The sequence below is a fragment of the Octopus sinensis genome, linkage group LG18 (assembly GCF_006345805.1).
Source record: "Octopus sinensis linkage group LG18, ASM634580v1, whole genome shotgun sequence".
Classification (NCBI taxonomy): domain Eukaryota; kingdom Metazoa; phylum Mollusca; class Cephalopoda; order Octopoda; family Octopodidae; genus Octopus; species Octopus sinensis.
In genome coordinates this window covers 30,369,974-30,393,979 of record NC_043014.1, presented here as the reverse complement: position 1 = coordinate 30,393,979, position 24,006 = coordinate 30,369,974, and the positions used below count along the sequence as shown (strand labels likewise).

The window sequence follows — 24,006 nt, the reverse complement described above, 5'->3', positions numbered from 1 at the left end:
TAAGTAGACTGATAGCTAAGATTCCTTGTGGTATTTACCATATCTAATAGCTTATAATGTTCACCTCAAGTTTCAGAAACTCTTTCTTGTGCCACTGCTTGCCAGTAACTTAAATCCTGGCCTTGTATTGATAAGACACAGGAAGATTTTATGGGATACTTTTTATATGTGCCCCTTATAAGTTGTCAAAATACTGTAGTTATGACCCTTTGCATTCATCATCATCATTGATGATGTCTATTTTCCATATTGTACAGGTGGGACAGTTCAACAGGTACTAATGAGTCAGCGAACTGCACCAAACTTCAATGACTGCTTTGCATGGTTTCTACAAATGGATATTTTTTCTAATGCCAATGAATGTATTAGAGTGTGCAAGGCACTTTCTTCATTAGTACCAAGTGTTTGCATGACAAGACACCCTTGACTGAATAAGGTATTATTGAAGGAAGTGAAAGTATGATAGAGGGAATAAAAAGATGTCTTGCTGAAGAGGAGAGTACATGACTCTCCCAGTTGGAAAGAGAGTGTGCAAGAGAGAGAGAGAGAGAGAGGTGGTGAGGGCATACCCTCAAGGTAGAAGGTGAATATGAAAGAGAGAAAAGGGATAGAGAAACAAAAAAAGTTGGTGGACAGGTTAGCTTGCAAGAGTATGGAAAGAGTGTGACAGATGACTACAGATGGAAATTGATGGATAAATTGAATATTGGTTTGGGGGGAAGTGAAGGAAATAGGAGTGGGTCATAGATGAAGAGGAGGTGATAAGGGACAGTAATAGAGATACAATGTGAAGTGTTAGATGATATCATCATCATCATCATTGTCACTTTGCATCTGCTCTCCATGCTAATACAGGTTAGATGGTTTGATTGGGATTGGTAAGCTGGAGAGTTGCACCAGGCTCTCATCTGTTTTGGCTTAGGTTCTACAGCTGGATGCCCTTCCTAATGCCAACCACTTCATAAAGTGTAGTTGGTGACTTCTATGTGTCACTGGCATGGGTGCCTTCTACTTGTCACTGGCACAAGTGCCTTTTATGTATCACCAAATGGTTTCAAATTTTGGCACAAGACCAGTAATTTTGAGAGAGGGGTTAAGTCGATTACATCAACCCCAAAAGAATGAAAGGCAAATTTGAACTTGGAACATAAAGCTGGATGAAATTCCACTAAGCATTTTGTCTGGTGTGCTAACGACCCTGCCAGCTCTACACCTTAGTGTTGGAGGACAATGATATCATTGACAGCACCTGGGTGAGTAACACTGTAGTTAGAAGATTGATGAAGGAATGGGTATTAGAAGATAAGTTGTGGGAGAAAGCTTGACTGGACCTCGTTTTTGCTGAATTCAAATCCTGCTGAGGTCAATTTTGCATCAGATTGCAATCATTCACTACTCACCATTGTTTTTTACTGCAAAAATTGGCCTTTAGATCTTCAAGTTGGGCATCAATCTGAGAGTGGGGTCTGCACCTTCTCCTTCACTGACTTCTGTTAAAACAAAATATGATAATGAGTGTGGAAAGGAGAGCTGTGAATGAAAGAATCAGTGGAATGATGGACAAACCACTTAATTTAGTTATGGACTGAGATATCTAGCACATTGCTGTACTCAAGAAGATCCGTCCGTCCACTACAGCAGAATTGATACCGGTGCTGGTGCCACATAAAAAGCACCTAGTTTATTCTGTGGAGTGGTTGGTGTTAGGAAGGGCATCAATCCATAGAAACCATGGCCTTACCAGATCTGATCAAATCATCTAACCCATGCCAACATGGAAAATGGATGTTAAATGATGATGATGATTTATCAGTTCAAATTATGCTGGGGTTGTTTCTGCCTTGAAAGTTCATCAGTGAGTGACGTGATGTGTGTAAGATTGCCGTCAATCCTGATATCAATATTCAGTTGCTATCAGATATCAGTAATATTTTTTTTTATCTTCTGCTAAATGGTGTCATAACTGATGTTTGTTTCATTTCAGAAATCCTAGAATATGCTCGCACCATTGATATTGATCCAGAAATAGAACCCCACCTCATGTGGATTGCACAGGAAGGAATTCTTGCTCATTTACCTGATGATTGGAGAGTTTGGTAAGTGATGTGATGCTCTTGATTCTGACATATTTAAAAAAAAATTTTACTTTCATTTAATTTCACTACTATCACCTGTATTTTAACAATCATCATCAGCATCACTGTGATCATTGTCCATCTCCTCAATTTCATTATCATCAGCTTAAAATAATCATGATTATGATTACCATTCTCATCTATTACCTTGTTTGGTTAGAGTCTGATGTGAATCTAAGCATTAACGCATCGTCATCATCATCATTATCATCATCCACATCGTCATCACACCACTATCACCATACTCCTCACTTGATGTGTTACGTAAGATAATTATATCAGTGTTGAAAGTGATAAATATGGTGATGTTAATTAACATCCTCATCACCTGTTGTTTTGTTATCATTAACATTGTCTTAATCGTTACCTCTATCCTCATCATTATTGTCGTTATTATTACTGTCATCATCCTTCTCCTTATCATGACGATGATGCTAATTGTGACAAAAGAGAAAATGATAAGTTCTGATGCTAGATTATTCAATGATAATGGTTGATACACATTAAGTGATTAGGTGATTGACTGCTTTATTAATTTGTTTTAAAATAACTCTGAGCTCCTTTTCAAACTCCACCTGTCTAACACCCTTGGACATGTTTACCAACTCAGAAAACAGCACAGCTCCCATGACTTTCGGAAACAATTTTTCACGCTAAGAGTTGCTGAAGCATGGAACAAACTGCTGGCATCAGTTGTTCGTTGTCGGAGCACTGCATCCTTCAAAATTTCCATGCTTCCTGAGATTCGCCAGCACTACACCTGATTTTCTCCCCTCCATACACACGCAAGCATGTATCTGACTCATACACTGTTCACTTTCCAGACATTAGTGCATTACTGCATATGCTTTGTACACACTTTTGGCAAGTTGTGGTTCACCTGAGCACTGTATACAATAATTTCATCATCATCATTATTATTATTATTATTATTTTTTATATAATAAATTTCAGTGAAGATTTAACAAGTGGCCACATTTACTACTTCAACCTGATGAATGGAAACAGCACGTGGGACCACCCTTGTGATGATTATTATAAAAAAATGGCTGAAGGAGAAAGGGAAAAAAATATCATAAATAACAATGTTCCAGGTAACCATAAAATTTTTGTTATACAACAACTTCATTATCACACATGCAATAATATCAGATCAGGGGAAGAGTGGAAGTGGACCAGTTGGTATGGACCTAAGATTTTGAGGGCACCCTACTGCAGCTGCTGGAAACAAAGGAATACTTCTAGATCTTTTATTCTGTTTTGTTATACTGTTATTTGTGTGTGTGTGTGTCTTTCTCTCCATATATATACTCTTTACTCTTTTACTTGTTTCAGTCTTTTGACTGCGGCCATGCTGGAGCACCGCCTTTAGTTGAGCAAATCGGCCGCAGGACTTATTCTTTGTAAACTTAGTACTTATTCTATTGGTCTCTTTTGCCGAGCCGCTAAGTTACTGGGATGTAAACACACCAGCATCGGTTGTTAAGTAATGTTGGGGGGACAAACACAGACACACAAACATACAGACACACAGACACACACATACATACATACATACATATATTTATATATATATATATATATATAATATATATATATATATATATATATATATATAATATATAAATATATACATACATACATATATATATATATATATATATATATTATATATATATAATATATATATATATATATATATATATATAATATATATATATATATAATACATATATATATATATATATTATATATAATATATATATATATATATATATTATATATATAATATATATAATATATATACATACTATATATATATATATTATATATATATATATATACTATAATATATATAAATATATATATATCTATATATATATATATATTATAATATATAAATCTATATAATATATATATATATAAATAATATATAATACATACATATACATATATATATATATATATATATAAATAATATATATACATACAACTATATATATATAAATAATATAATACATACCATATATATATATATATATATAAATATACCTATATATATATTATATATAATATATACATACATATATATATATATACATATATACGATGGGCTTCTTTCAGTTTCCGTCTACCAAATCCACACACAAGGCTTTGGTTGGCCCGAGGCTATAGTAGAAGACACTTGCCCAAGATGCCATGCAGTGGGACTGAACCCAGAACTGTGGTTCATAAGCAAGCTACTTATCACACAGCCACTCCTATAATCATTTAATGTATTTTCCATACTGACATGGGTTGGACTGTTTGATTGGAGCTGGTGAGGCCAAGGGCCACACCAAACTCCATTGTCTGTTCTGGCATGATTTCTACAGCTTGATGCTCTTCCTAACGCCAACCACTCCACAAAGGGCACTGGGTGCTTTTAACATGGCACCAGCATAGGTGCTTTTTATGGGGCAATCCATTCATTCACACACATATAAGCATATATCTTCTTTTGTTTCTCATGAAGAGAATTGTAAGATTTAAGTGCTAATACTGACATTGGGCATTCATCATAAGTAAAAAAAAATATGTTGGTTTGACAAAATTTTGGCCTGGCATTCGCTGTTTAGGTATCTGTTGCTGATGATGCAAAAATACATTGCAATCACAATATAATAAATAGTTCTAACATTGGTACTGACAAAATTCATCTGCTGATATAATCTATGCTTTTTTGCACTATTTGTCTGTATGAAATGTTTTCTCAGGATGACTTACTGCAGTTTTATGGCATTTACACAGCACATCCAAGTTAAGTGATTCTCTCCATTTTAATGTATTCAGCCCTTTATTGCATGACTGGCTTTCTTAGCTTTTGGATGAAGGACCTTAATTTTAAGTGTGTGTGTGCACGCGCACTCATGTGGATAAAGGCATTTTGAAGTCTAGCACATTATATGTGTGAGATTCACAAAGCATATCATCAGTAAATTGTTTTTATCATCTGCTAAATGATATCATAACAGATGTTGTCTTTTTCAGAAACCTTGGAATATACTTCTACCATATATATGTGCATGAAATATATATATATATATAGGGAGCATTATTAATATAGTTATATAATTATATACATATGTGCATTATTAATGAATTTAATGTATAAATTGCCTATAAATTTTTATAGCATGTTGACTATTTAATGAAAATCATTAATGTGATTTTTATTCTTATATTCTATATATGTGACACACTACTTTATAATTTCTGTCTACTAAATTCACTCACAAGGCTTTGGGCAACCTCAAGCTATAGTAGACACTCACCCAAGGTGTCATGCAATGGGACTGAAGTTGTTGGGAAGCAAACTTCTTAACCACAGAGCCATATATATATATATATCATCATCATCATCATTATTTAGCGTCCGTTTTCCATGCTAGCATGGGTTGGACGGTTCAACTGGGGTCTGGGAAGCCCAAAGGCTGCACCAGGCCAGTCAGATCTGGCAGTGTTTCTACAGCTGGATGCCCTTCCTAACGCCAACCACTCTGTGAGTGTAGTGGGTGCTTTTTATGTGCCATCGACACAGGTGTCAGACGAGGCTGGCGAACAGCCACGCTTGGATGGTGCTTTTTACATGCCACCGGCACGGAGGCCAGGCGAGGCTGGCAACGGCCATGATCGGATGGTGGCTACGGCCACGTTCTCTTATATATATATTTTTTTCTTAACATAAGTGGTGAATAATTTTATTCCATGTGTTTATATATATGAAAAATAAAATATAACAATATGTTTCCACAGAATAAATGCTTTTGTATCATAGTTCAACTGAAATTATATTAGTATACCAATATAATTACCTTGCTTGGCAACAAGAAGGGCATCCAGCTGTGAAATATTTGCCTCAATAGCTCCACTTGAGCCACTATGAAAGCATGTAAAAGTGGATTTTAAAATGATGACGTACATGAGATATATATATATATATATATATATATATATATATACACACTCACACACATGCACACACACTAAAGCATATATCCATTGATTTTCAGCCAAAATTATTTGTTGACTAAAAATTTATAGATATGTTCTGCAGTAGAGTACAGCATTGAAACAAATAACTGGTAATGCTCCAATAATCTGTATGTGTGTGTGTGTATGTGTGTGCATCCATATGTATGCATTCACCATAGCTTGATGCTACTGCTCTTATCTGTCTCCCACTACAATGTCGAATGTAGGCTCATCTGGTATTGCGCACAAGAGGATATCTAAGTATTGTTGAAAGTTTTGACTCCAATCGAAATGTATCCCTTACATTTGAGGGAAAATGGTAAAGAACAATTGCTCCTTCAAAGCAAGGCTGGAGTAGTACTCTGCTCTGTCCTTAGGGAGAAGTCGATAGCAATGAACTGTGCAATGTTGCCAACGAGCGAGTTTTGTATGGCTGTGAATGACAATCTTTGGTGTGTGTTCCTCCAGGATTTTCCGATGCAGGTGACTGCATATTTACACTTGCTTTCTTTTGAGGAATATAGTCTCAATGATTTCAGCTTCATTTGTTGCAAGGAAGTGAGCTTAACACTATGAAGTGACCATAACTGGAAGCAACAGTAAATGCAACTAAAAATAAATGTCTACAAAATAAACAATTTATGCTTTTATTCTAAATGTTCTTAAGATTCTCTCTCTTCCCCTCTCTCTCTCTCTTTCTCTCTCTCCCTCTTCCTCTCTCTCTCTCTTCCTCTCTCTCTTTCTCTCTCTCTTCCTCTCTCTCTTTCTCTCTCTCTCTTCCTCTCTCTCTCTCACACGCACACACACACATGTCCATATGTCTGTAACTAATGTTCCCCCAAACAAATGCAGTTAACATTTCCTTGTGTTTCACAATAACAAGAATACAAGAATAACTCGAAAATAAATATTTCCTAATTAATCTTATTTAAACCAGTTCAGAAAAGTGGAGAAGAAAAAGAGAAATTAGAAAGAGTGAAGCAATAGTAGGAGCAGAGATGGAAGGTGCAAAATCTGGACAATCTACTAAGTTTATTGATCTTTTGGTATAATCACATTAACACACACACACACACAATTTAGTAGAGCTGTTTAAGTATGTGTATTATGTAAATATTTATGTGTGTGTATGTATGCATGTGTACTGTGTCATACTAGTTCTGCTTGAGTATTTCACTGCCTATGTGTCTGTGCAACACTCAGCTTTCACTATACTTCACTATACTTCAATGAGTGAATGAGCAGGCAACTCAGTTGAGCAAACAATTGGAATAGTCATTGCTGAAACCAGCGGAGATCCATTTCCTTGACTGCGTAGATTTGGGATATGCGTGTTGTTACTAAAACTACTTAAACTACCTACTCAGTAATGTTGTATTGGAATAGGTAGTGAAGTTATTGATTTGGTTTCCCGCATGAAAAATACCCACCAATTCTGTCTCAAATCATATCTTACTGTCTTAAAAACCAAGCAGCTTCATTGTAGTTATGGATACTCTATTTTGCATAAAAGAATAAAAGACAATGGTCATTGTTGGAATGTCTACCTTAGCCTATAGATCTATTTTATCAGGACCAAACTGGGCTACTATTCAACTCTCATTGTTCTTTATCTCAAATAGAAACTGTTAATAGATCAAAACATGCCCTGGAATTTTTCCTGCAATTCATCTTTGTTATTTTGTATACATAGTCAGATATTTTAATAAGGCTTTTTTATAATCTGAATGTATAGTATATGGGGTATCCTTGTATTTCTTCTACAGCAAGTCACCTATCTCTGTTGGGTGTAGCATATGTATTTGACTGTTTTGCAATTTATCCTAAAATAAAAGTTTTAGGTTTTGGCTAACAAAAGTTTAGAGGTTGGTTGATATATTTTATGACAATATTTTGCATATTTAGGTGTAGGTGTGGCTGTGTGGTGAGAAGATTGCTTCCCAACCACATGGTTCCAGATTCGGTCCCACTTGGGGCACCTTGGGTAAGTGTCCTCTACTATAGCCTTGGGCCGACCAAAGCAATGTGAGTGGATTTGGTAGACAGAAACTGAAAGAAGCCCGTTTATATCATCATCATCATCATTGTTTAACGTCCGCTTTTCATGCTAGCATGGGTTAGATGATTTGACTGAGGACTGGCGAACCAGATGGCTGCGCCAGGCTCCAATCTGATCTGGAAGAGTTTCTACAGTTGGATGCCCTTCCTAACGCTAACCACTCTGAGAGTGTAGTGGGTGCTTTTATGTACTACTCTGGCAGTACTGGCAACGGCCATGCTCAAATGGTGTTTTTTACGTGCCACTTGCACAGGAACCAGTCCAGTGGCAGTGGCAACAACCTTGCTCTAATATATATACTTGTAACAGTGTATGTATGTATTTGTCCCCCACCACCACTTGACAACTGGTGTTGGTATGTTTATGTCCCCATTACTTAGTGGTGAAGAGACTAAAAAAATAATAAGTATTGGGGTTGATTCATTTGACTAAAATTCTTCAAGGCAGTGCTCTAGCATGGCCACAGTCTAATGACTGAAACAGGTATAAGATAAAAGATATTTGCTATTCAAAATGGCCCACCCTTTGTTTTCACCATGGCCCTCAATCCATTAACATTTAAACTGGCCATATCCAGCCCAAATATGCTACCTGTTTTATGTTCTAACCAACCAGATCCAGCTTATCATACCTACCCTTCAATGCTTTTCTACAGATATGCAGTCACGTCATCAACATTTCAAAGCTATGAGATATTGAATGATTAATTAAAAACAACATGATAGAAAAAATGTTACTTTTGACAGAATAATCTGAATGCTAAAGGGTTAATCTTTTTTTTAGCTAATGTTTAGATAATGAGTGAATGTATATTCTGCACCCAGTCTTTATCTCCAGAACTCCATCCCTTGCATACACCCCATCGATTTATTTACCAGATTCAAAATTTAACAGCAGTCGCACTAACTTTCCTAACTTGTTATCTTCATTTCTCCTGTCCAAATCTTGGAGGCTGTAATAAAGCCACAGACACTGTTCCATTCTAAGACTAATGTATAAATAAAGCAAGGCACTGTTTGAATGGACACTTGTGATCCAAGTTCATTGGATAATGTTATCTTCATTAATTACTGTTCATTCAGTTTCTTGTTAATTATCAACTTGGTTTTTAAATTGTAAATTTTATCTTATCAATTTTTTTTCTTTAATTTTCTAGCTGGCAAGAAGGAAAAAGACCTCATTATCATGAATAAAGACAAGTTAGAACATAATGTTTGTAGTTTTTTTCATTATTCCTTCAGTTTTAAGTCCATTTTTAAATTTCCTTCTTATAAAGTAGATTTATCAAGTTTTCTCCTCTTTAATTAAACATAATAAAATCTTTCAGGATTCCCGACTTGAAGCACCAAAAGCAAATTTCAGTCCTGGTTTACCTTCTGTACATAAAACCAACAAACCTCTCAGTAATTTGGCCCCATTGAAAACGTCTGGAAATGTATTAGCTTCCCTTCAAGCTTCCACTGGTCAAAATGTAAGTTATAACATATTCAGTAATATTCCTTTTGTTACTATGCTTCTGTTGAAATATATTTCCTTTGCTTCATTTCCTTTTCTAAATAATGAAGAATTTAGCAAGATATCTTTGTCATTTTTCTGCTGGTATTTAACCCTTTCGTTACTGTATATATTTTGAGATGCTCTGTGTTTCTTTCAATTACTTTAAATATAACAAAGAATTTAGTAAAATAACTTAGTTATCATTCAGCTAGTGTTAGGAACGTAAATTTCGACTAAGATTTGGTGGAAGATTTTAATTCAAAACTTATGAAAACAGGACATTTGTACTCAGAGCCAGAGCCGGTTTCTGCCTGGTTGGTAACAAAAAGGTTAAGGTGGTGAGCTGGCAGAATTGTTATCACACCGGATAAAATACTTAGTGGCAGTTCGTCCATCTTTATATTCTGAGTTCAAATTGTACCCAAGTCAGTATTGCCTTTCATCCTTTTGGGGTCGATGAAATAAGTTGAGCACTGGGTCGATGTAAATAACTTAGCCCCTCCTCTGAAATTGCTGGCCTTGCACCAAAATTTGAAACCGTTATCATGCTGGTGTTTGAAACAAATTAATATACAATTTTGAAGGAAGGTTTAAATTTAAACCACTTTAAAACAGGAGGTTTGAGCCTCAGAATTATGAGCAGTCTTAGGTGATTTGGTATCATAAAGATTATAAGGTGATGAATTTCATGCCAAAATAAGGTGAACCAAACTAGATGCTTTACTGGAGCTGTTTCAATCCTTGTATTTCTGAGTTGAAATCTTGCCAAATCAGTGTAACATTTTATCATTGATTTAACCAGCTGTATGTCTGTCCACTCCTCACAGTGAAAGGGCTTTATGTTTCAGAACGAAACCAATATAACAAGTTTCAATAGCTAGTTGTGGTGTAGCATTAGATCAGTCCGAATTGAACTTCTGTGCACATGGATAGTTGGTTACACAACTAGGTATGAGTCACACATCCATACCTTTGCCTTGTTGAAGACCTTGCTGCATAATCTAACATGCAGTAAATTGTATGTGATACAGCAATGATGCAGCCTTGAACACAGGTCAGAGAACCAACTTGTATTAGCTGGTTGCTGTTTTGCATAGCTCCAAGTAAAGTTTGTTAGTGCAGACCTATGGTCAATGGTACTCCAATTATGTCCATTTAATCTTATAGGAGTATTCCTAGGTCTACATTATCTTGTGTATCTTTTCCTTGTATAAGACATCAGAGCAAGATATAAGGAAGATTTGGCTGCTGTTTACAAGCAATCATCTAGAGGTGAGTCACTCCAGTGCACAGAACAATAGACAATATGTTTGCAGCTAGAAAGTGGATGAATAAAAGAATTTATAGTGCAATACAATGGTTTAAATTTAGAAGGATGGTGGACGGGACTGCTGTGAATGCAGTAGAACAGAATAAAAAGCATTGCATCAAATGGTGACTAATGTAGTGATGAATCTTGAGGCAATGAAGCTAAAGTCACGAAATAAAAGGTCCCTGTTACGATGTATGACAGTTGTACATCAGTAGGAAGGATATTCTTTTACTCGTTTCAGTCGTTTGATTGTGGCCATGCTGGAGCACCACCTTGAAGTGGTTTTTTACAGTTTGACCCCAAGAGTTATTTTTAAGAATAGTACTTATTCAACTGGTCCCTTTGCTGCACCGTTAAGTTACGGGGACATAAACGCACTGACACCAGTCATCAAGCAATGATGGAGGTGCAAACATAGACACAAACACACACACACACACACCCACACAGATATATATTTATATATATATATACAATGGGCTTCTTTTAGTTTCCATCTGCCAAATACACTCACAAGGCTTTGGTTGGCCCAAGGCTATAGTAGAAGACATTTGCCCAAGGTGTCAAGCAGTGGGACTGAACCCTGAACCATATGGTTGGGAAGCAAGCTTCTAACTACATAACCATGCCTACGGAAATATTGGTTTCAAATTTTGGCACAAGGATAGCAACTTTGGGTGAGGGGATAAATCAATTACATTGACTCCAGTTTTCAACTCCAAAAGGGTGTGTTGTATTGCACTTTTGACGTACGATATAACGGGATAATAATGTCATTGCAAATTGTTCTACTCAAGATACTGGTAATAACCCTTGACAATATGCAACTCTTGGCTTTACACTGTTCTCAAGGCTTTCTGTGTATGTCCATTTATATTGTGGCACAGTCCATTAGGAGTCAACCCATAGAGATGTTCTACTTCCACATAACAGGATGAAAGGTAAAGTCGACCTTGGCAGCATTTGAACTCAGAACATAAAGATGGAGGAAATGCCATCAAATGTTTTGCCCAGCTTGCTAACAATTCTGCCAGCTTGTTGCCTTAAGGATAGCTGAAATATTAAGATGCAGGAAGCAATAAAACAACCTGTTATTATACCTGTTATATAAATGCATACCATTTGTATACTGGGGTTGATGTAACCAATTATCCCCCTCCCCTAAATTTCAGGATTTGTGTCTATAGTAGGAAGGATTATATGTTATATGAAAATTATGCTATGTTCAGAAGAAATTATGGTAAATTCTTAATGCATAGGTAGCTAGAAATAACAGCCAAATCTTCCTCCAATCACATCCTACTTTTTCTAAAATTAAAAAGTAAGTACCTATAGCAAAATGTAGTCTTGGACATACAAAAAGCCATGATGGTCATAGCTGGAATGGTTTTGATCATAGATTTCTTTGACTGATGACAACTAGGGTGGAGAAGGCTAAACAACAATGACAGCAACACTTAGCTGTGTGTTCTGTTTATTTACAAATTCCCAACACTCTATTCTGTTGTTGACCCTTTTATTGAAATAACTTAGATTAATGACATTACTTGTAACCTTGTAGCTGCTGGGGAAAATTGCTGCCCTACAACACTCAGATGTACAAATCTATTTTGGGATCATTTCCAAAATTTCTGCCAAGATTAGAAATTTTTTTATTGCTTTTTTGTTCTTTTTTTTTTTGTTAACCTCTAAAACTGATCTCGTCTGATTGATTTTGGCACTCATCTCTGAATACACATGGCTCTGTGTGTGTATGTTTGTGTTTGTGAATGTGTAGTGTGTGTATTGTGAAACTCTACTTGTGTATATCTGTGAGTGTGAAAATATGTGGTGTATGTTTATACAACTGTTTGTGAATGTGTAAATGTGCAGTGTATGTATATGTATAAAATAGTGTATTTATATGTTTGTTTCTGAATGTAAATATGTATGTGTGTGTGTGTGGTGTATGTGTATTTGTGTGTGAAATGGTTTTGTATGTGTATGTGTTTGCAACTGCGTAGAAGTCTGGTGTATGTGAAGTGATGTTTTTATAATCTTGTTTTTTGTGAATATGAAGGTGTGTTTATGTACGTTTATGTGTTTTTAGTTGGCTTTTTATTGGGAATGAATTGTAACTATAATTTTGTTGGAACAGCTAACAAAAACATATTCAATAATCATAATAACATTTCAGAAAGCTTCAAACAGATGTGAATAAATTATAAGTTCAGAATATATATACACAATATATATATATGTATATATACACATTAGAGGAAAAGGACATCAAAATCAAGTGAACTAAACCCCTGATATTGTATATATGATGATATATGTATATATATATATGTATATATATATAATGTATATATATATATATATATGTTATATATATATATGTGTATATATATATGTATATATTATATATATGTATATATATATATATATGTATATATATATGTGTATATATATATGTATATATATATATATAATATGTATATATATATATATATAGTATATATATATATATGTATATATATATATATATATATGTTATATATATATGTATAATATATATATATATATATGTATATATGTATATATATATATATATGTATATATATATATATACGTTTAAATATTTGTTGTACAAAATGGCTGACGGTTAGTAAGGAGAGACACAAGTAAGTGAGAAGAAAACAAAGGACCACTGATGCGGTCACAGGAGTGTGACGAAAGAACTTTGGCCGAAATAAGATTAAGATTAATGTAAAAAATAAATATCACTGAAGCAAAATAACACCAAATATATAGTGCGTGTGTTTTTATTGGCTAAACTGGCAATATGACCATTCCGAAATATAATATATATATATATATATTGTTTTATTCTTTTACTTGTTTCAGTCATTTGACTGTGGCCAAGTTGGGGCACCGCCTTGAAGGGTTTTAGTTAAACAAATTGACCCCAGAATTTATTTTGTTTTAAGCCTGGTACTTATCCTATCAGTCTCTCTTTGCCAAACTGCTAAATTATGGGGACGTAAACGCATTAACACCGGTTGTCAAGCAGTGGGTGGGGGGACAAACACAGACATAAAGACACACATATATAGGTATATATATATATATATATATATATATCATCATCATCATCATCATCATCATTTAACGTCCGCTTTCCATGCTAGCATGGGTTGGACGGTTCAACTGGGGTCTGGGGAGCCCGAAAGCTGCACCAGTCCAGTCAGATCTGGCAGTGTTTCTACAGCTGGATGCCCTTCCTAACGCCAACCACTCCGAGAGTGTAGTGGGTGATTTTATGTGCCACCGACACAGGTGCCAGACGAGGCTGACAAACGGCCACGCTCGGATGGTGTTTTTATGTGCCACCGACACAGGTGCCAGACGAGGCTGGCAGACGGCCACGCTCGGATGGTGTTTTTATGTGCCACCGACACAGGTGCCAGACGAGGCTGGCAGACGGCCACGCTCGGATGGTATTTTTATGTGCCACCGACACAGGTGCCAGACGAGGCTGGCAGACGCCACGCTCGGATGGTGTTTTTATGTGCCACCGACACAGGTGCCAGATGAGGCTGGCAAACGGCCACGATCGGATGGTGCTTGTTACGTGCCCACAGCATGGAGGCCAGTCGATGCGGTACTGGCTACGGCCACGTTCGGATGGTTTTCTTATGTGCCACGTGCCACCGGCCCTGGTACCACAAAGATACAAATTCCATTGATGTTCATCTATTTTGATTTGTTTTGATTTGATTTTCACTTGCCTCAACAGGTCTTCACAAGTGTCACAAGAAGGAAGGTATGCACAGGTGGACTGACTACGTCCCAGGTAGGGGCCATGGGTTATGGCCTGACTAGTCTTGCCGGGTCTTCGGATGGTGTTTTGCCGGGTCTTCGGATGGTGTTTTTATGTGCCACCGACACAGGTGCTAGATGAGGCTGGCGAACGGCCACGATCGGATGGTGTTTGTCATGTGCCCACCGCACTGACTACGGCACTATATATATATATATATATGATGGGCTTCTATCAATTTCCGTCTACCATATCCACTTATAAGGCTTTGGTTGGTCTGAAGCTATAATAGAAGACACTTGTCCAAGGTGCCACGAAACCCAAAACCATATGGTTGGGAAGCAAGCTTCTTACCACTCAGCCACGCCTGCACGCATTGAAGACAGCTTAGAAAATTGGGTTAATACCCTTTAGAAGATGGGAAAAAAATGGCCAGCAAATCTCTACAGAGAATAGAACCCTGTACCTCTCAAATTTTGGTCTTCTAAAGGAGATTTACCTGATTTTCTAAGCTGTCTTCTCAGCTATCCTGTATTCAAGAATTCCTTTATTTTCTGTAGAATACCAACACACTCAGCGCTTATAAGTTTGTTTACAATATAGGCGCAGGAGTGGCTGTATGGTAAGTAGCTTGTTTACCAGCCACATGGTTCTGGGTTCAGTACCACTGCGTGGCACCTTGGGCAAGTGTCTTCTACTATAGCCTCGGGCCAACCAAAGCCTTTTGAGTGGATTTGGTAGACGGAAACTGAAAGAAGCCTGTCGTATATATGTATATATATGCGTGTGTGTGTTTATGTCCCTGTTACTTAGCGGTTTGGCAAAAGAGACCAATAGAATAAGTACTGGGCTTACAAAAGAATAAGTCCCGGGGTTGAGTTGCTCGATTAAAGGTGGTGCTCCAGCATGGCCGCAGTCAAATGACTGAAACAAGTAAAAGAGAGAGAGAGTATATCAATATGTGTGGTGTGTGTGTGTGTGTATTCGCATTGAACAGTCATGATGATAATACATGTAAATTGCTATTTTCCTCAGAAAATGTTTTGCTGATATGTTATTGTATCTTCTACAATGTTTCAGGTGAAATCCAGTTTGAACCTAACTGGGACATCATCAAAAACCGGCTCTGTGGGTGTGTCAAACAGTAGACACTTCACTAGTAGCATGAGTATACCAGTGTATTCCACAGAATTTGAAGATGAAGTGGAGCAGGTATGTTCCAGATATTTTTTATTTGCAGACAGTTGATTTTTGGACATCATCATCATCATTTAATGCCTGTTTTCCTTGCTGGCATGGGTTGCATATATGTTTGACAGAAGCTGGTAAAGCCAGGAGCTGCACCAGACTCCCTTGTCTGTTTCGGCATGGTTTTTATAGCTGGATGTCCTTCCTAATGTCAACCACTTTACAGAGTGTATTGAGTGCTTTTTACATGGTACCAGCACTGACAGGGTCACCAAGTAACTTGCAAGACAAAAACCTCCTCTGTTGGGAGGGTTGACGGTAGCTTTCAACCAGTTGGTATGAGATTGAAGGTATAGAGAGACAGGAATAGGTGTCTTTCTGTTGAGCAAATACATGAATAATCCACAGTATTGTTATTGTTGTTGTTGCTGTTGCTGCTGCTGTTGTTGTTGTTGTTAAGGCGGCAAGCTGGCAGAACTGTTAACATGCTGGGCAAAATGCTTTGCGGTATTTCGTCCGCTTGTATGTTCCGAGTTCAGATTCCACCGAGGTCGACTTTATCTTTTATTGTTTTGGGGTCAATAAAATAAGTAGCAGTTGAGAACTGGGATCAATGTAGTTGACTTTCCCCTCCCACAAAATTTCAGGCCTTGTGCCTATATTAGAAAGAATTATTATTATTATTATTGGTGGTGGCGGTGGAAATGATGATGGTTGATTTGAAGACTCTATAGAATGGAAAACAAAATGTCTTGTATTATTTACTTAAATGCTTTTACATTCAGAGTTCAAATCTCACCAATGTTAACTCTGTCTTTCATCTGTCAAAGGTCAGTTGAATATGTACCAGTGTAAGTTAGGCATTAGAGGAATTATATGTTGTGTGCAGGAGAGGAGACTGCACTGGTTTAGTCATGTAATGTGGATGGATGTGGACAGTGTTTCTCTCAATTAATTTTAAGTATAACAAAGAATTTAGTAAAATAACTTAATTACCATTAAGCTAGTGTTAGGAACATAAATTGTGACTAAGGGTTGGTGGGAGATTTTAATTCAGAACTTTTGAAAACAAGACATTTGTACTACAGAACCAGAGGCAGTTTCAGGCTGGTTTTTATCAAAAGGGTTAGAGTGGAGGGAAGCTATGAAAGAGGGAGACCCAGGAAGTCTTGAAAGCTGGTCTCAAAATGCTGAGCCTTTTGAAGGAGATGACAGTGGACTGAAATATGTGGCACATTGCTGTACTGAAGAAAACCAGCCTACCACAACAGAATTGTTATCGAAAACCAAAGTGTCATGTAAAAAGCATTGGTGATGGTGCTATGTAAAAAACATCCAGTACATTCAGTAAAGTGGTTGGAGTTGGGAAGGGCATCCAACTGTAGAAACCAAGCCAAAACGGACTATGGAACCTGGTGTGGTCCCTGGCCTTGACAGTTCCTGTCAAGCCATCGAACCCATGCCAGCATGGGGGATAGATGTTAAATAATGATGATGATGATGCTGAAATAATAGGTTTCAATATAATAAACTGAACTTTTGCTCCAAAAGTTTACGGTTTTGTACCCATTTTAGAAATTGTTATTTACCTTTAGTAGTTTTACATTTATTGCTTATTTTCTCTGCATAACTAAGAATACCTCTTAGTGCACCTTGGTTATGTAGAGTGTTTTGTTTATAGATGTTTTTCACATCATTTAGGAAGTGCTCTGCAATGTGAGCAGTGCTTAGTCATCCTAATTTCTATGTTGTGCATTTTGTAAGGCTTGAAATTTTTGCTATGTATTTGTCTGCATGTCTTTTTAATCATTCTCAAGAATCGTATTACTATAGGATTGTTTCTGTTTTCAATCCCCCCATTCTGGTAATCTCCATTTCTGGATTTTTAAATTTGGATAGAGGTACATTATTGTGTGATAGTATTGTATACTTTGATTAGGAGGCAGTTCTTTTTCTAGTCGACCATGACAACAATATCTGGCAAATTAGCTTTGATCTTGGCATACCCAAATCTAGAATTGTATTGTTATTCTCTGGGATCATTTTAAATGTATGTTTGTTTATGCCACTTCATTTTTTATTATACTCGGATGTATTTGAACTAGTGTTCTCATCTTAGTTGTTGTGTCACTTCTACCTGACCTTTCAGTCCATTTTTGGGTAAGACTGGCTACACTACTTGTAAAATAGTTCCAGTTTCTTGACTGTCAGTTAAGCAACCCATGATTCTGGTCTGCACAGACTTGCCTTTACAAGTGTTATGTTCAAGCCCACCAACTTGATTCAGTTTATGCATTTCCTGGTACCAGTTCATACTCTCTAAGTGTAGTACTGACCACTTTGATTTCTGTGGTAACTAACACCATCATGGTTACATTGTCCCCATATTCTGATATAACTTTCCCATTCCCTGTTCAAGCAGGATGCTCTTCAATATCTCTATTTTCCACAGCAATGTTCTAAGAGCTAAAACATACAGGAGAGATTAACCAAACATGTAATTTGAAATGGCTCTATGAAGAGGCTATTTAGTCAGACCACCTAGCATCTGTCACTGTATTTTAAATTGATCCACCTCAAGAAAATGGAACTAAATGCAGATGCTCTGAGGACTGCTGTACCAAATACTGATGGTTAACCTTTTTGTTTTTGGAGGCTTAAAACTGATTACATGGATCAGGACTACTCTGAAGCCATGCTTATTATCCACTTCCTATATAATGTTGTAAGAAAGGGAGATTGTCTTTCATAGATCTGCCAAGAACCATGCAGGTTTGCATGCTTCTGACTACAGTAATAATGATGTTATTTGTAATAATTACAAACACAGTCTTCTGTTAGTCCTTACCCTTGAAAAACTAATGTTGTTGTACTTAACATCAGCAACGCAATTGACCATGTCTCTGATGGAGATTTTCTTGCTAGGTTTCCCTCTAAGAACCTCATCCAGCTCTCAACTCCTAGACTGGAAGCTTTCTGTTAGATTACATCATTGCCTTGTGCAATTGCTGGAGCTTTCTCTGACCCACTCTTTATCAATTGTGGTGTGTCCCAAGGCCAAGTTATATCATACTTTACTTTCTGTTCATTAGTAACCTACTTTCTGTCATCTCCAACAATGCTCATTCCCATACAGATGATACCACTCTTCATTCCTCCCTAAGCTTACACACACAGGCACCATTCACATTTAGCCTGTACTAGCTCCATGAACAGAGCCCTCAAATAGCCTCCAATCTTGTTTCCTTCAACAGCACAGTTTTGCTTAGCAACATTTTCTCTCTTTTCATATTCTAAGTTCAAATTTCGCTGAGGCTGACTTTACCTTTCATCCTTTTGGGGAGGTCGATAAATTAAGTACCAGTTGAGTTCTGGGGTCGATATAATCAACTTACTCCTGCCCCTGAAATTGCTGGCCTTGTGCCAAAATTTGAAATCAGTATGTTAAAACTAATTAAGACTGCAAGCAGGCAGAATTGTTTGCATGCTGAGTGATATGATTAACAGCATTTCATTTGTCTTCATATTCTAAATTCAATTTCTGCTGAGGCCGACTTTGCCTTTCTTCCTTTTGGCATTGATACAATAAATACCAGTTGAGTTTTGGGGTCAATGTAATCGATTTACCCACTCCCTTGAAATTGCAGGCCTTGTGCCAAAATTTGAAATCAATATGTTAAAACTAATTTCTTTCTTCCAAACTTGTTATTTCCTTTTCTCTGCAGGGCAAAGAAGAAAAGAAGCAAATCAATATTCAGGGAGACAGTGACAGTGAAAGTGAAAGTGAAGATTATGGCAAAGATGTGGTGAGTTGTGAAGCTTTGCATGATTGTAATTTTCCTTTCGATGCACCATCTCAGTTTTTAGCAATTAGATAGCAGAATAAATTATATGCAGAGAGAGAGAGAGAGAGAAGAACAAGTGGGTTTGATCTGCTGATGTATTCATAAGTGCTAGAATAATTATTTGTGTAGATCTTTTGGTGTAAAGTGTGTAACAATTAAGATTGTTTGTAAGTAATTTGCAGTGTGATGATGAAGTTGGTGCTGAGAAAAAGCATCATAATTAATATGTTTATGGATCAGTAGAATTGTTAGAACATTAGATAAAATGCTTTGTAGATTTTAGTTACAATCTTTTACATTCTGAGTTCAAATCCTGCCTAGGTCATCTATGCATTTTATCTTTCTGGAGTTAATAAAGTACCAGTAAAATACTGTTTCAATTTAAGTGACTTTACTCTTATCTCATCAAATAAAGAAAATTTGTGGCCTTGTGCCAATGTTAGAAATCAATATTTTTCTGCAAGAAGCTTTGGTTTTCAATTCAAATTCTTGCCTGGTTGACTTAGCCTTGATGTTCAATTCTCCATAGTTACAAAATAGCTGCCACTTTACCCAAAAAAGAAGGAGACTCAGACATTGAGTATTGACTGAGTTGAATGTTTAATATAAAGTGTGTTGTTGCAAATTGAACAATGTTACCTGAACAATGTTTAAATAACAGACCAAATGTAAAGAGATAAACAGACTTCAAAATCAAACATATTTCTTCATTTTGGGGGAAATGATGTGGGGCAGATCATTTGGTGATAAAGCCATTGCTTCAATAAAATCCATATTGTTATCATTTTTACATCTGTTTTTTCTATGCATGCATCAGTTAGATGAGTTTTTCTCAGTACAGTGCCTCTCCATTTGTTGCAGTTCTTTGTCATTTCCTTTGTCGGATTCAACTTTCACTACTTCTTCCCATGTCTTTCACTTGGATTGCTTGCCACTTTTTTTACCAAACTGTCACCCTCTCTATTCATACCAGCACAGTTTCCTTTCACATTGTATATGATTTCTCTTATACCTAATTTTTCCATGTGCTCATTTGTGCTCTGTCTTTAATGCACATTAAGACTGCACATGTAGTGTCTATTAGAATAAACAGTTCAACATGTATTTCTAAAGTATAATGTTTGGAATAATATTATATATTTCTGAAGGATAGTCTATAGATATATATTGTTTAGGACAACATGTATTTCTCTAAAGCATCATCTGAACCTATGTGTTTTGCATAAAATATATTTATATTAAATAGTTTTTAGTGTTTGTAATTGTTTCTTTAGGATAACTATTTGGTAGTTATATATAAAGGCACAGGCATGGCTGTGTGGTTAAGAAGCTCAATTTGCAAAAATGTGGTTTTGAGTTCAGTTCCACTGTGTGACACCTTAGTCAAGTATCTTCTACTATAGCCCAGGGCTGACCAATGCTTTGGGAGTGAATGTAGTTGATAGAAATTGTCTGGAACCCTCTCATGTATGTGTGTATATCTATATGTTTTCCCTCACCACTGCTTAACTGGTGTTGGTTTGTTTATGTCCCCATAACTTAGTGGTTTGGCACAAATGACTGATAAATAAGCACCACTCTTAAAAAATAAGTACTTGGATCAATTTTTCAACCAGACTCTTTAAAAGAGTGTCCCAGCATGGTTGTAGTTCAATGATTGACACCAGTAAAATGTGTGTGTGTGTGTACATATATATATATATATATATCTTTGGAGTTGTACTTGTTTAGCAGGGGACTTGATTTGAAACTGTTGAAATTACATTTTGGAAGAATGTTCTCAGAACACACAAAAACTGTTGCATTTACTTTACATTTATTTTTGAGAAGTGTCAGAATTTTTGTCCTACAGCAACTGCTGATAATCAGAATTTTATAGGCCTTAGAGCATATTTACTTTTTTATGTTGCTGAATTTTCAGACCTCTGATTCTACTGTAGAAGTGTGTTTTTTCCTGTTTTTCATTTCAGTTTTTTTGCAGGGACTCTAGTTTTGGATATATATAGAATATCAGTGTTATTCGCTATGTCTATATAAAGTATGTTGAAAGATATCTGCTTACTAGTACAAATCTATTTAAATTAGATTCCTGCTTACTAGTACAAATATATTTAAATTAGATTCTTGCTAAGCTGTATTTAACTGTTAAACTTCTCGCAATAATAACGAATTGTCAATAATTTAGAAATTATACAACAGATGAAATCACACATACATACATGTTTGTATATACACACAGTTGTATATAGCCACATATCTACACATACCTCTATGTACACATGTATATACATACATACACAAACATATATGTGTGTAAAACTGTTCATAATAGTACATTTGTGAATGTTTGTAAATACATATGTATATTTTCAGATTTACTCTGAGATGCTGCCATAAATTCAGAAAAACTTTCAAGAAATAAAAAACAAAATATTTATTAGAAAATTACTAATTATTCCTATTACTATCTAAAAGTGATTTTGCGAAGATTTCTAAATGGACCTCAATATATCAGAAGTACATATATCTTGTGCTTAGAAGGATTTTTCTTGCAACAATATGAACTTTTAAATTTCAGTATCTTTATGGAAGTGTCTGCTGGGGTGCCATGATATCTACATCTATTTATTTATAATGCAGCGTTCTTTGTGTTTGAACATTTGATTGAGTTAATTAGAATAAATGTATGAAATGAGGGAAAAGAAATTTTCTTTTTGTAATTTTCATCTCTGTATAAAAGTATATTGTTTAAGTCTGTCCACATGTAGGTTTATTTACTTAATTTTTTTCTTGTTGGTAAGTAGGATGTACGAGGGGCGTTCAATAAGTAATGCCCCTGACCCACTTCCCATAGCAGTAGAGCAACGAAACTTGGCACAGTTATTAGTCTTTTTCTACATATGAACCACCCAGAGTTACGCATTTCTTCCATTGTTTGATGCAGCTCTGGAGACCGTTTTTGTAGAAGACCCCAGCTTGGTCCTCCAACCTGAACGCGACTTCAGAAATCAAGGCTGCATCATCTGGGAAACGCTTTCCTTTCAAAAACAACTTCATGGCTGGGAAGAGGTGAAAATCAGAGCGTGCAAGGTCAGGAAAGTAGGGGGGATGGGGGAGGAGTTCATAGCCATACGCCTGTGCTTCTGATCTGGCGACAAGCGAGTTGTGGACCGGAACGTTGTCCTGCAGGAGGAGGATGCCTTTGCTGATCTTGCCCCGCATCTTGATTTTGATAACTTCTCTTAATTTCCTCAAAAGTGAAGCATAATAGGCTCCTGCAATTGTGGTACCCTTTGCCAGGAAATCTGTCATCACTACTCCGTCCTGGTCCCAGAAGACTGTGAGCATGACCTTGCCAGCAGAGGGCTGCGCCCTTGCCTTTTTTGGAGGGGGTGAGTCACGGTGCTTCCACTGCATTGACTGGGCTTTGGTCTCTGGATCATCGTGATGGACCCAGGTTTCATCCTGTGTAATCAGTCTTTTGAAAAATTTTGACTCATCTTCTTGGCACATCTCCAAATTCCCCCTCGAGCACTCAACACGTTCTTGCTTCTGGAAAGGCGTGAGCAACCTGGGAATCCATCTGGCAGACACCTTTTGCATATGCAAATGGTCATGAATGATAGTTTCCACAGACCCGGTACTAATCTTGATCTCATGGGCTATTTGGCGAATAGTTATGCGTCAATCTTCCAAAATGGCAGCCTCAACTTGACGGACAGATGCCTCATCAATGGCAGAAGGGGGCGACCAGATCTGGGAGCTGTTTCCACAGAGTTCCGACCATGTTTGAATTCACGATGCCAGCGTTTTACAAGGTCATATGATGGGGTATCATCACCATAAGTTACTTTCATTTCATCAAAAGTCTCCCGTGGTGTGCGTCCTTTCAAATACAAAAACCGGATCACTGCTCGACACTCAACAGGCTCCATTTCACACTTGACTCGGTTCAAACACCTGTAAATCAGAAACCACAATTAATTCAGAGCTGTAATTTGCCACTTACTCTATAGAGATATAAATGATTGCACATGCAAAATTTCAGCTAGATCAAACAACTGCAAGTGGGTCAGAGGCATTACTTATTGAACGTCCCTCGTACCATTAAGCATCAGTGACATCTGTATCTTCTCTGTCTGTCTGCACAT

General features: G+C 36.6%; 1 protein-coding gene across 1 annotated transcript in view; it reads left to right on the top strand.

The window, feature by feature from the left end:
* The window catches only part of LOC115221228 (centrosomal protein of 164 kDa-like), a 108,914-nt gene that overhangs the window by 13,812 nt on the left and 71,096 nt on the right, over nucleotides 1-24,006 (top strand). The window contains exons 4-9 of the mRNA XM_036510833.1: nucleotides 1,985-2,096; nucleotides 3,090-3,229; nucleotides 9,365-9,420; nucleotides 9,536-9,679; nucleotides 15,903-16,034; nucleotides 19,736-19,816. Of these exons, the coding sequence (XP_036366726.1) occupies nucleotides 1,985-2,096; nucleotides 3,090-3,229; nucleotides 9,365-9,420; nucleotides 9,536-9,679; nucleotides 15,903-16,034; nucleotides 19,736-19,816 (665 nt within the window). The remainder of the gene's footprint in view (nucleotides 1-1,984; nucleotides 2,097-3,089; nucleotides 3,230-9,364; nucleotides 9,421-9,535; nucleotides 9,680-15,902; nucleotides 16,035-19,735; nucleotides 19,817-24,006) is intronic.